Genomic DNA, 13072 nt, shown 5'->3' on the forward strand with positions numbered 1-13072 from the left:
GTGGGCCCGAGGCTTCAATTGTAAGCAGTTATGTATTGTAATCTATTACTTATTTACTTTGGTGTAGTATGACTGGTCATGGGGGAAGTCTGTATCTGTGCCATCTTGTGGGCCAGATTGGAGTCTTGGGCTGGGCTGATTCTGGACCCCAAGCTTTATGTTTGACAGCCCTGGTTTAGAGGCTGGATGTTTCTGGTTTGCATAAAGTAGTCTTGACGACTTGATACCTGGGCGCTCGATACGTGCGACAGAGTGCAGCACACATCAAGTTAAATTGACAGTCTGTGGAGAAGTGTGGAAATGCTGGATCCTCAGGACACATCAGAGCAAAGTGAAAACTCAACTGGCACTGTTGGAAAGTTACTGCACCTAATTAGAACATTTTCACGCTAATTATTTATTTATTTATTTATGCACACTGCAGGTTCAGTGACATAAATGATTTTCCACTTGCAGAGACCCCTCTCTGAGCTTCTCATGGCTCTAGAAGGCCTCTGTCTAAATTTAGCCCTCGTCATTCTCCTCCCTACAGGAAACAACAGGAAATGACTTTGTTGGATTTGGCAGTGAGGCGGCACTTTCTCCCTCAGAGCCAAATCCAAGGAGGGAGCACATTTCTTCAGAGACAGACTTGTTGCAGCGAGCTGATACCATGGAAAGACTGGAGCGTGTGCTTATACAGAGAGCTGTAAATTGGGAGACCGATGCATTAGAGTAACTAAGTGGATCCCCTGAGATGCAGGGAGAGCACCCGCCGCTGCTAGAAAAATCACCCAATAACATCAGTGCATGTGAAGCTACAGGTGTTGCTATGACTTCAACCGACATCTTCAGGGGTTCAGCTCTACAACAGTAACTCAGCAACAATTCCCATCACCACTTAGAGCCGCTCTGTGTACTCATGTTTGAATAAAGAGCCGAAAAAAAAGAGAGAGAGAGACATGGAAAATCTCACTCTGAGACTGAGCCACAGTAAACTTGATGGATGTGAACTCTGCTGAGATGTTCTCCATATGGTAGCTGTGAGCTACTCCAACAGCAGAGAAAAGTCATACATCAGGACAACTCCCTGTCCACATTAACAATCCTCCTCACAGAGTTTACATCTGCGGCATTCAGGGTCAGACCGAGTACAGATCTCTGCAGTAGGAACGATGGCATGAAAGATCAGTTAAACCAGCGGTCCCCAACCCCCGGGCCTCGGACCGGTACGTGAGTCGTTTGGTACCGGGCCGCAAGAGTTGAGGCTCAGGTGTGAAATGTATGGTTTTCAGGGTTTTTATCAGTTTTCAGCGTTATTTTGTTATCGTTTTTATCGTTAACTCTGTTTTCCTGGGTCTTTTCACGTGCTTTATGAATAAATCTTCTTTTTTCGGTGCCGGTACTAGTTTTATTTTGTTGTATTTTTCCGCGACACCTTAAAGGCCGGTCCGTGAAAATATTGTCGGGCATAAACCGGTCCATGGCGCAAAAAAGGTTGGGGACCGCTGAGTTAAACATCTAAAAGAATCTTAAACTCTAAAGATTTAACAGCCGCTATTGGCATCGAAAAGCCACTGACGGGATTTACTTAAGAGCTTACTGTGCCAATCATGTGACTTCAAAGCACGGAAAAAGTTTGTTGCATATTTATTTTAGGAGTCTCTCTTTCAGAGTTGCAACATTTGCTATATTTAAATAAATGATACAAACGATACTGAGGTCTGCAGTAAGCAACTGCGCCCTATTTAACACAATCGCGCCTAGCGGAATGTGATAGCTTCTCAGAGTGTTAATTTATTTGCAATGCCAGGGGGAGATGTTATCAGGACAAGAGCATAACTGGTGCTGGTCGATGGCTCAAAGCTGTGAGCATGGATTGTAGCTTTTCACTGAGCCCTCACCTCGAGTCCATTTCAGTCTTGCTGTAATACAAAAGTCGGATTTACCTCAACCAGAAACCAAAGGGTCATGCACCACTTTTTCCTTACATTTAGCTCCCTCAATTCTGCCTATATCTGCACCACTTCCCTCAGCTCAATCAATTTTTTCCCTCCTCCATTCTTTACAGTGGCTGAAACCAGACGCCATCACTCTTGCCTGCTACAGCCGGGGAAGCTCTCATCAATAAACTCTCCTATTCACCTCCAGGCCCTGAGGGGGAGGCCTCAGCAGCAGCTACAGGGTCCAAAGCTGTGTTTTCATTCTGCTTACACAAAACCCCCACCGCCACCACCATCAACCTCCTCAACCCCTGTAACAACTCCCATGCTTGAAAAATTGAGTCCAGTTTCAACCCCCTCCTGCACCCACCCAGCGAGATCCAGTGCCTTGGTGCTGGATCTTGGCCAGGAAACCGTGGGTCGACAGAAGGAGATGGAAGGGGGAAAAAGTGCACAAAGAGTGGACACAAGCTTCCAAATGGCTCATCAATCCACTGTGCACTCACTTTGAGACAAAAATCTCTGAACTGGAACAAACACAGTGCCCACAGACGTCACTGACGGGGACATCAGCAACACTACCAGCTTCACCAGTGAGAACACGGGATAATGAGCAATATCTCCACGTATCAGTGGAACTAAACAGATAGCAGCCGGCCAGGCTATAAATGGAAAATGACTCCATCCCTGGAAATACACCACAAGGGAACCGCACACACTCTACCTCCTCCTCCTCAGCTCCATCTCTCATCGCCACCTCGGTTTTTTACATTTTCACTCATCATCATGCAGGACTGAGGTATACTCGATGCTGTTACAGTCGCTGTGTGTACGTGTGCACGCACATGTGTGCGCTCATAAACAAGTGTGTGATAAGGTTCCACTGACACTATCCCACACGACGTGATAATAACGTCACTTTTCTCACCACACTGTGCCTCCTTCTGGAGCGCCCTCCTCCGTGCCAAGACAACAAAGCTTGTTCCAGCCTCCAGCTCTCCGTCCTTCTAAGCAAAAATCACCATGTACACAGTCGCATCGCTGATGATTAATTGTTGGCCGTTGCGTTTGGACTTCTTTGGGAAATTCCTGTTGTATTTACAGAAGTATTCAGGCTGGTAAATGTGCACTAATGGGACAAGCGGAAAGCACAGCTATTAAAGGCTGTTGAGTGAAATCAAGAGATCAAACAAACGTGAAAAGGAGGGCATTTTTTCATTCTTAGGCTAATGTATCACTGCAGTAAAGTTTGCAAAAGGAATCCAATGGCGCTATCAGATTTTCCACAGTCTCTATAGCTCAGTAGCTAGTGGGGCATGGGAACAAACGCTGCAGCCAGATGCTGTCCCAGTATGCAGTTGGATGGAGATCAAGGTGCTGGCAATAAGGCAGGCCGGTCTGTTCACAGGGGCTGAGCAACCTCGCAACCTTATCGCGACTGTAATGGATACCCTGATCTGGACTGCCCATCAGCCAGCATTAAAGGAAAGGCTCTGCATGCAAAGTCGTGTTTAAATTGATTTCAATTAATTTACGTGTAAGACACACTTGATAATGATAATCTGCTTTGACTGGTTTTCTTCACTTTATTTTTAGACTCTGTTACAGTAGCTTTGTGTGATTCACAGTTCAAAATAATTCTTATTTATCTTATACTGCAGCCTGTTGGTGCATCCTCTGTAAGAGCTGACTATATCAGGAATTAGACCGGTCATGATTTTAGATTTTCATATACCAGGCATTTCTAAAGACTGCCGAGACCCATCTGGAAATCTGAAAATCGCCTGCGGCTCGCCCAAAACTATAATTACAGCTGTGATAATGACATGAGCCTAAGTAGTATTTCCTTCTTGGTGTTTTCACTGCTTCTTTTTTTCCAGATAATTTGCAAGATGGAGTTGATTCATTAACAGCTTTACGTCTGCTACCTGATAGCCATCTGCTACTGATGAGATACAAGTTCACGATCAAAAATAGGTCCAAAAATAAACCATAATGTCTAGTTTATTATAAGAATTTATTCTCATGTCCCAATATCCAGTTCAGATAGAGGGGGAGGAGGTGGAGGTGGAGGTGGTCAACAAGTACAAGTACCTCGGGCTGTGGGTGGACAATAAACTGGACTGGTCATGCAACACAGAGCACCTGTATAAAAAAGCCCAAAGCCGACTGTACTTCCTCAGGAGGCTGAGGTCTTTTAACATCTGCAGGAAGCTCCTGAGGATGTTTTACCAGTCAGTGGTTGCTGGAGTACTTTTCTATGCTGTGGTGTGCTGGGGGAGCAGCACAGCAAAGAGGGACTCATCCAGGCTGGAGAAACTGATCAGGAGGGCTAGCTCTGTGGTCGGCATGAAGCTGGACACTCTGGTGACAGTGGCAGAGAAAAGGACATTAAAGAAACTGCTGGACATTATGAACAATGCTGGGCATCCTCTGCACACGGCCATAAACAATCAGAAGAGTCTGTTCAGTGACAGGTTGCTTCTCCCCAAGACAAGAACTAACAGACTTAAAAACTCCTTTGTCCCACACGCCATCAGACTGTTTAACTTCTCTCTGGAGGGGAGAGGGAGGGGAAACAGGAGGACAAAGGAGGGAACAACTAAGCTGCAGTGCCTCTGCACCTCACTGTACAATACCTTGTGCAATACTTTTTGTAAATAGTCAACAGTGCAATAGACTCAATACTTGAAATGTGCAATTCACTTGTATTTTTATTTTTTATTCCTATTTATTCTATTTATCCCCTTTGTATATTTTATTTATATTTGTCTTTGTATTTATATATGTGTGTGTGTGTGTGTGTGTGTGTGTGTGTGTGTGTGTGTGTGTGTGTGTGTGTGTGTGTGTGTGTGTGTATATATATATATAACAGTTCTGTAACTGTAACTTCGGTCGTTGCTGTGCTTTTTTTGGAAGTCGAATTTCCCAGAGGAACCCACCCGAGGGATTAATAAAGTTCTATCTTATCTTATCTTATCTTATATCCACCCTCAGCAGTTGGGTATAGGACCACCAGGGCCTCCGCCCTTGACCACAGCCCAACACATTTCCTCAGTGGCGGAAATGAGCTTTCCTCGAAGGGTGACTGATCTCTCCTTTTGAGTTGGGGTGAGAAGTTCAGTCATAGAGGAGGAAGTAGGAGTAGAGCTACTACTTCTCCCCTTCAAAAGGAGCCAGTTGAGGTAGTTTGAACATCTGTCTGACCATGATGCCTCCTGGGCACCTCCTCTGTGAGGCGTTGCAGGCATGTCCTACCAGATGAAGAACTGGAGGTAGACCAAGGACATGCTGAAGAGATTGGATCTCTCGCGTGGCCTTGTAACGCCTCAGGGTCCCCCTGGATGACGTAGAGGAGGTGGCTGGGTAGATGGAGGTCTGGACTCTGCTTAGACTACTGCTTCCGTGACCCAGCACGGATAAGCAGCAGATGATGGGAGGATGGATGGATGGATGGATCTTAATTTCAAACTAAATTTTCAAGTTAACTAGAACTTTAACCCGTTCATAGTTGGTTAACGTTCTAATCTACCGTGAGTTGGACGACCTTCAGCACCGTTTTGAGTGAAGACCCATTGTTGAGTGCAAGTTTCATTATAATCTGACGAATACTCAAGGAAAGAATAAGAAGAATGGTGTGAACTGTGAAGGAACGGACGTTTCATCATTGGATAAGCTCACTGGTTCTTCAGCTAAAGAAGCTAAATATATATAACTATTGTAAATGACGTCATGTAACCATTGAAAATTATCATTGAAAATCATGCTTAGATGTATTTATTTTGTTAACATGACTCTCTTAAGTCACTCTTATCTCAATAAGGCTAAACCAGTATGAGCACTGGTTCAAAGTGATACACGGGGAACTCGGTTTGTTCAAGTCTCGTAAAGTAAAAATAGTGCAACTCACTGCAGTGACTCAAGGCCAGCAACAAATTGAGCAGACACCTCTGAGTCAGTGTGTAGCTAGCGTTAGCTCAAATGAGAGAAGAAAGGAGAAGACAAAAAGGCAATTAAACTAAGAGTGAACTCAGCCTAGTGAGTCTCTCGGTGTGCAAGAGGAAAGTGAACTCTGTTAGCAGTTGTCACATTGCTCTAATTAGGCATTAAGTGTGTAGATGCTGTCTCCAGTGAGAGAGCTGTGATAAACTGCAAAGTGAATCTGTGGCTTTAACTGATAGCACTGGGGTTTTTTTATATCACTTTTATCTTCAAGTTAGCAGCATCTGTATATCATGATGATGCCCCTGTTAAAGATATTACAACCCATAAATGGAACGCTTCAGCCTGAGCAGAAAAATTTTTTTTTTACCCAGCAATAAAAGTTCAAAACGAAGCTTTTATTTTGCCCTCATTTAAATATGGGATCCTGTTTATTATCTTACATGGATGGTTTTTAAACATGGCTACAGGCACTCACTGTTGGACCGCTCTACATACAGATTAACAACACCGCCAACCAAAAAAAATTTGGATTCATTACTCCATAAGACTTGTTGTCACTGATCTTCAGGCCAGTTCTTGAGTAATTTGGCGTACCTTAGTCCTTTCAACCTGGTTCCCTTTCTAAAGAATAGCTTCTTGACAGCCACCTTCCTCTGAGACCATTTCTGATGACGGACATTACCTTCAAATACTTTTCATCTTCTGCAAATACTTATTTAAGCCCGCAACTTCTTCCTGTGTCCTCCACTTGTCCAGTTTCCTCACATTTATTAAGGACAAACTGCACAACCTGCCAAGTTTTCAGCTATTAGTTCTTAGGGAATCACCTTGTTGGCGTCAAAATACTTTTATATGCCCATCAAATTGTGTTATCTTTGGAGTTTTTCATAGATCCTATTAAAACATGGGGGACAGATTTTTGCTTTCTTCTCTTTTGTGTAGACACAACACTCACTGGGTTGTGTGTCTTGGCTCCTTGGAAGCAAAATATATGGAAATGAGGCTTGGCTCAAGACTTTTGCACAATACTGTCCACTTCAAGGGTTTACAGATGGACTGACTGATGTGGGAAAGCTAAAAAAATATATTATCATCTGTTATACCAAAAACCTCTATATGTTGCAGTCAAAACTACTAACTTTGCTAACAAATGCCATTAGAGGAACATTATGAGCGCTTTGTCCCTTCAGAGCTCATAACAGCCTGAAAACATCGCCAGCTGTTGTGTTGACAATTTGTTTTATTTCTTTTTTTTACTGCTATCAGCTGTAGGAATGTTGCGTACAGCTGATAGCAGTAAACTTCATAACCTTCACCGTGACAATATTCTCAAAACATCTCGAGTGTTGCAGTCAAAATGTTATGTCTTAGCTGAGCTTTGAAGCTTACAGGAATACTATTCCAATGTTCGCCAATGTTGTGGGAGCGTTTCCTGCCAGCAGGGTATTCGTGTGGCAATGAAAGTGAACTCACCCGAATCTTTATGGTCCGTGTTTTCCCTCCGCAGTTCTTTTTCAGCAGCATCTTCTGTGAAGACAAGAAGAAAGCACAGTGACTTTTCTATCGATATTAAAACTTCAGCAGCAGCTCCTCTGTGACAGGAAAAGTAAAAGCTCCACACCTTTTCTTGTAGACTGAACTTTTTATGAGAGAAAATGACTGGTTAAAGCTAGTGTCGGTGCATGTGAGTATTTTTCTATAATCAGCCATATCAAAAACAGCAAAACACCAACACATGAAAACAAAGTAGGCACCGGCTTAATGTTTAATTCGGGATGATCGAGGAAGTCAGCAAATCCAGCTGTCTCACTCAAGTATAAACAGTTGGTCAATGAAGCTTATGCAATATCCTGTCTCCCACTCCCCTCCATGACCACGCAGCTCCACTGTTTTCAGAAAAAAAGAAAAAAGAAAGAAAACACAGTGGGGGTGGAGGGACCACACAATCATCGAATTGTCTGGAGTCGCGGAGGTAGCTTCCAAAGGGGAAGGGAGCGCAGGAGAGAATGGAAGCACCACAAGACTCCTGCTGCTGTGATGTGGGAGACAGTCAACGTGCACTTGCCCTCATGCTCACCTCCTGCCAGCCCTCATCTTTCTTTTTTTTCCCCTCTTCCCATCGGTGACTCTACAGTCTACAGTATTTGAGTGCAAAATGCTTGAAGAAGAATTTAAAAACAAACCAAATCCAATGTTTATTTTAGATGCTACATGTTTGAGCTGGCCTCGTGCAAACTTTCAAAGAACCCATCTTAGAGAAAAATCAAAGTGATAATTTTATCCACCCCTGCACACCACCCTCACCTTAAACAGGTCACAGCTTGCCAACGAGCTGTAGAAACGTGGGTACAGAACTTGTCTTCTATGCAACATGCTACAAAAATAGCCTTGACTTATCTAGGCTAATCCTTGGTGAAAGCTATAACCACTGTTTACATCCATGGGCCGCCTAGTTAAGATGGATGTAGACTCCAGGTTCTGAAAAGTGAATCCAGGGCATAAGTACTACCTTAACACTGCACTCTTATAATGGATGGTAGTGTGAGGCCATCGTTTGCACCTCTCTCCGGGCTAAAAAATTTGGGGGTCTTGTTCATGACCTGAGGACGAGTGAAGTCGACACGAAGGGTTTGGTACCAGCCTGTTGTGCTGAATAGATATCAGACCAGAAAGCAAGCCTGTTGATTTACTGCTCAATCTACATTCCTTCCTCACCTACACCCACCAGCTGTGAGCAGTGATGAAAACAATAAGTGGACAGAAGCAGCTGAAACTAGCTTCCTCCTAAGGGGAGTTACGGATGGAACAGGTAACTCTGAGCGCTCCCTCTGAACGGCAATTGGCTTGGTACTGGGGGCTTCCCAGGATGCAATGGGTTATCTTCATTGACCTCTTTTCATGATATATGCCTATACACCCCTCTGCATTTAATCATTAGTTATTTTTAATCTCTCACTCTCTTTCACAGTGTGTCTTCCTCCCACCACCCCCAACTGGTCCCAGCAGAAGGCTGCCCCTCCCTAAGCCTGGGTCTGTCCTGTTAGAAGTTATTCCTTCCCACTGTCACCAAGTGCTTGCTCAATCCGAGCTGCTTTATTGTTGGGGTTTTCTCTATTCTATGCTCTTTACCTTACAATAGAAGTGCATTAAGGCAACCATTGTTGTGATTTAGTGCTATGTAAATAATATTGAATTGAAGTGAATTTAATTGAATCTTTGCTTTTTAGTTCTACTTAGCTTTCACAGTGGTGTTATTCATTTCAGTTTAACACTTAGTGTTTGGATGACAGTGCAGAGAGCTAACAGGTCAGACCAGAATCTCTCATAGATAACTGGCTGGGTTGAGACCTGGTGGGTGTGAATGTTATAGTATATGTAGCAATCAAAACCATTTTCACTTACATCGGCATATAGTCGATCACTTAGAACAACATCTGTGCAGTTTGTGGGAATGGACACGGACAAGCAAGCATAAGGAGTTATCAGAGACTAAATGAACGAACCCATAAATAAATAAAGGCATGACTCTAATTATTTACGGTCACACTGGGGAATCATAGACCTGCACGTTAGCCCCTGGTCTTAGAGAGGGAGCACCGGAGCCAAAACTAAGTGCACTGTCAATATCCTTCAGCATTTAAGGACCATTTCAATCTGAAGAATTAATATTTTTTTCCATGCACTCTTATGGTAGTCTGAGGCCATTGTTTTCACCTAGAAGAAAGTGGAGTGCCCACTCAGTGTTTGGGGAGTTGCTCAAACATTTTGGGGTTTGTTCATGAGCTGAGTGAAGACAGAGACCAACAGATCAGTTTGGTACCAGCCCGTTGTGCCGAATAGAGCGTGAAAGCAAGCCAGATGACTTACTGCTCAATCTACATTCCTTCCTCACCTACGCCCACCAGTTATGAGAAGTACTCAAAACAATAAGATTGTAGATGCAAGTGACCGAAATTAGCTTCCTCCTAAAGGAAGTAGGGCTGGAACAGGTAACTCAGAATGCTCCCTTAGCTATGCTGCAATAGTCTTGGGCTGCTGTGGGTGCAGTTATCTTCACTCATGTCTTTTCACTCTATGTGTTTATACACCACTCAGCATTTAATCATTATTATTATCATTAGGGAGGCTGTCCCTCCCTAAGCCTGGTTCTGCCCTGTTAAAAGAGAGTTCTTCCTTCCCGCTGTCACCAAGTGCTTGCTCATAACAGGTTTATTTTTTTGTTTGTTTTTTTAAATTGTTGGTTGGTTTTCTCACTATTCTCGGCTTTTTACCTTATGATATAAAGTGCTTTGAAGTGAATTTAATTCAATCTTTTGCTATTTTCACTCACATCAGGATACAGTCGATCACTTGGAACAACTTTGACCAAGTCACTGTACAGTTCAGGTGTTTCCTTTAAATTGTCATCCAGTTTTTTGTTTTGCTCAAATGACCAGCATCTGCCACACTAACTAAATTGAATTTATATTGGAGTATGCTACTGAACATAACCCGGGATTTAGTTCTATGCAGTATCTGCAAGCCTCATTTTGAACTAAAGGAACAGTCTTGTTCTTCTTCTTCTTCTTTTATTGTGTTCAGATTTGCTGTACAAATATCTTCCTGTAAGATGAAGCTGTGTAAGCCCACCCACTCTGCATGTACAGAGTTATGGCTCTTGTTTTTTTTATAGCTGTCTCTTCGAAATGAAAAAAAATAGACTATGAGTCAATCTAACTGAAAATAAGCCTGGGAGGCTATATTTTGGGCCAAATATACTTATTTCTTACTCTTCTCGTTTCTGGCCTTGAAAATGCTTTTCCTTTGCTTGCATGTCCATTTGTATGGTTTCAGGATGTAGTTAAGAATATGTTTCAGGTGTTCCCTGCACCTTTGGCACAGAATCCCCATATTTGACACCTTTAAATTACATTTTTAACAAGAACCGCATCTCTTTCCCTTTCTTGCTCCCCTGGGGGCCAGATTCATAAAACTCATGACTGAAGCTGCGTGTACGAGCACAGGCAGAAATGCATCCTTTTCATTAGATTTATAAAGCCGTGCATTGGCATGGTCGTCTTTTATAGAGCTCAGTCTTCTTGGCTTGTGCTCCTTAATTAGTCATTTGCATATAAAACACTGTTTGCACCAAATTGCTTCTGGAACTCCGAACAGAATAAAAACCAGAGGATAAAAAAGGTTGTCAACTTTATGTTCATAGAAAAAGAGAGAAGTGGTTGTACTACAAATGCGTGGGCGAGGTCCTCCACTAAATGTCTGACCGCGGCATTCTTATGGTGTACTCAGACCAAACATAATGTGAAGCTTTGCCATATATATCTTTCTAACACACATTTAAGATCGCTTTTGGGGGTAATAAGAAATTCAAGGGTTATAAGCTAACTTTTTCCTGTACAAACACCAGTGAACATGTGCTATTTGTTGTACATCAGACCCTGGATGAGGTGTAGAAGTCGAGGCTGATTTCATGACTGGGAGATGTCCAGCTAAAGGGTTAATGTGTCTGCTGGCTACCTCTGTAGGCCCCCTTTTGTATTCCCTGCAGCACCTCCCATTCCACTTCACTGAGCGTGCACACACACACACACAGTGACACAGACAGGAGGATGTACACATGCAGACACAGACAGACAGGCAGGATGATGGATGCACACACATATACACATCGACACACTACTTCTCTTTTTACACTTCACCCCTCTCGAAGTTGCCCGCTGTCTCTTATCATCTGTTCGTTCCCTCTAAAAACCCCACGGACATATGGACCCCTGAAACCTGCAGTTTCTCTCTTTGCAAAGACACACACACACACACACACACCCTTCCCCATCCACAGTGTGGGCCAACAAGTCTATTGGATTTTAATGATTAGCGGACCAGCTTCGCCGTGACTCATTAGTGGCTGTCGTTTTTCTGTTGTTTATTTAATCCTCTCCTTCTGCCTCCACCCCTCCATCGTTTCCCCTCACTCGCCAGCCTTTGTGAAAAACGAGGGCGGACATCTGCCGTCCGTGGCTCCCTCTCCTTCATCCCTCTCCAGCCAGACCACCGTGGAGGCGAGCGTCCGGCTATGGAAAGGGAGGACTTTGTTTGCGTGTGTGCATGTGTATTTGAAGAGTATTCACGCTTGAATTTTTGGACCAAATGTGCGACCCAAGATCGCTGTTTGATTTGCTCAGGGGGGTGGAGACGGGGGGGTTAAGGCTCATCTGCCATTTGGCACACATACTGCTATAGTGTCAGAATTAAATATGATATTACATAAATAGGTACAGAGAATCTATTTCAGCATACAGTGAAACGGGTTGTTGGACATGAAAAGACTGCATTCTGTGAATGCATCCAAATATTTGAGGGAAGAAAATCTGGCTCCTAATACAACATCCCCACATAAACTCACTGATTATCCAAAATTATGGCATTCCAAGCTCCAAGTTAAACATCCTACTGAGAGAGAAATGGTCTGTCAGTGATCTGTTTCAATTACAGCAATAACGACTGATAGCAATTAAAAATTGATTATTATTAATCAGTTATACAGTGCCCTGGGGACTAAACCGCAGAGCCATTAAGTAAATGTAGATTAGAGTGCTGTACTGAAGCATAATTTGGAAGTACTTAGTATTTTTACTGTGCTAAAAGCTAGAAGTGCATTCACATTTTAGGAAAATTTCAGTGTTATAAAATATATAATGCACTGTAATTCTTTAAACTAACCAAAAGTATTTAATCAGTTCCACCCGAACCATTTACAACAACAAAATATTGCTTACATGTTAATCCACAAGTAAAAATAGGGATTCATACTGTTATGCAATTTCATGTATGTGTTACTTTTAAGCAAGGTGACCGGATATCCTTCTTTATGTGGGATTGTGAAGCATTTTTTTATCCCGTGTTCCCTTGTCTAACATCTTGAGATATTGTCCCAAATATTAACTGGCTCTGCAGGACATACCCTTTTTCTATAGTGTGTGCATGTGCAGTGAAGGCTATAAATGTTAGCCTATCTAATACTAAACTCCCTATGGAAATTTACAAGTCACCCAAAAAAAAAAAAAAAAAAAAATCAAAAATAGAAATCACAAGCTTTGCAGAATTTTGGTGAATATGATGGAAACTACCATCAAAAAATGAAGAGGAAGTGAGTGCTGCATACACTGCCGTAATTGCTGGAGTTTCAGTTTTGCACAGAAGAAAACATG

General features: G+C 42.9%; 1 protein-coding gene across 2 annotated transcripts in view; it reads right to left on the reverse strand.

The window, feature by feature from the left end:
- The window catches only part of LOC113011957 (uncharacterized), a 32204-nt gene that overhangs the window by 2317 nt on the left and 16815 nt on the right, over positions 1-13072 (reverse strand). For both annotated transcript variants that reach the window (XM_026151848.2, XM_080293449.1), the window contains exon 4: positions 7341-7394. In XM_026151848.2, the coding sequence (XP_026007633.1) occupies positions 7341-7394 (54 nt within the window). The remainder of the gene's footprint in view (positions 1-7340; positions 7395-13072) is intronic.

Source organism: Astatotilapia calliptera, chromosome 19, assembly GCF_964374335.1.
Source record: "Astatotilapia calliptera chromosome 19, fAstCal68.1, whole genome shotgun sequence".
Lineage (NCBI taxonomy): Eukaryota > Metazoa > Chordata > Actinopteri > Cichliformes > Cichlidae > Astatotilapia > Astatotilapia calliptera.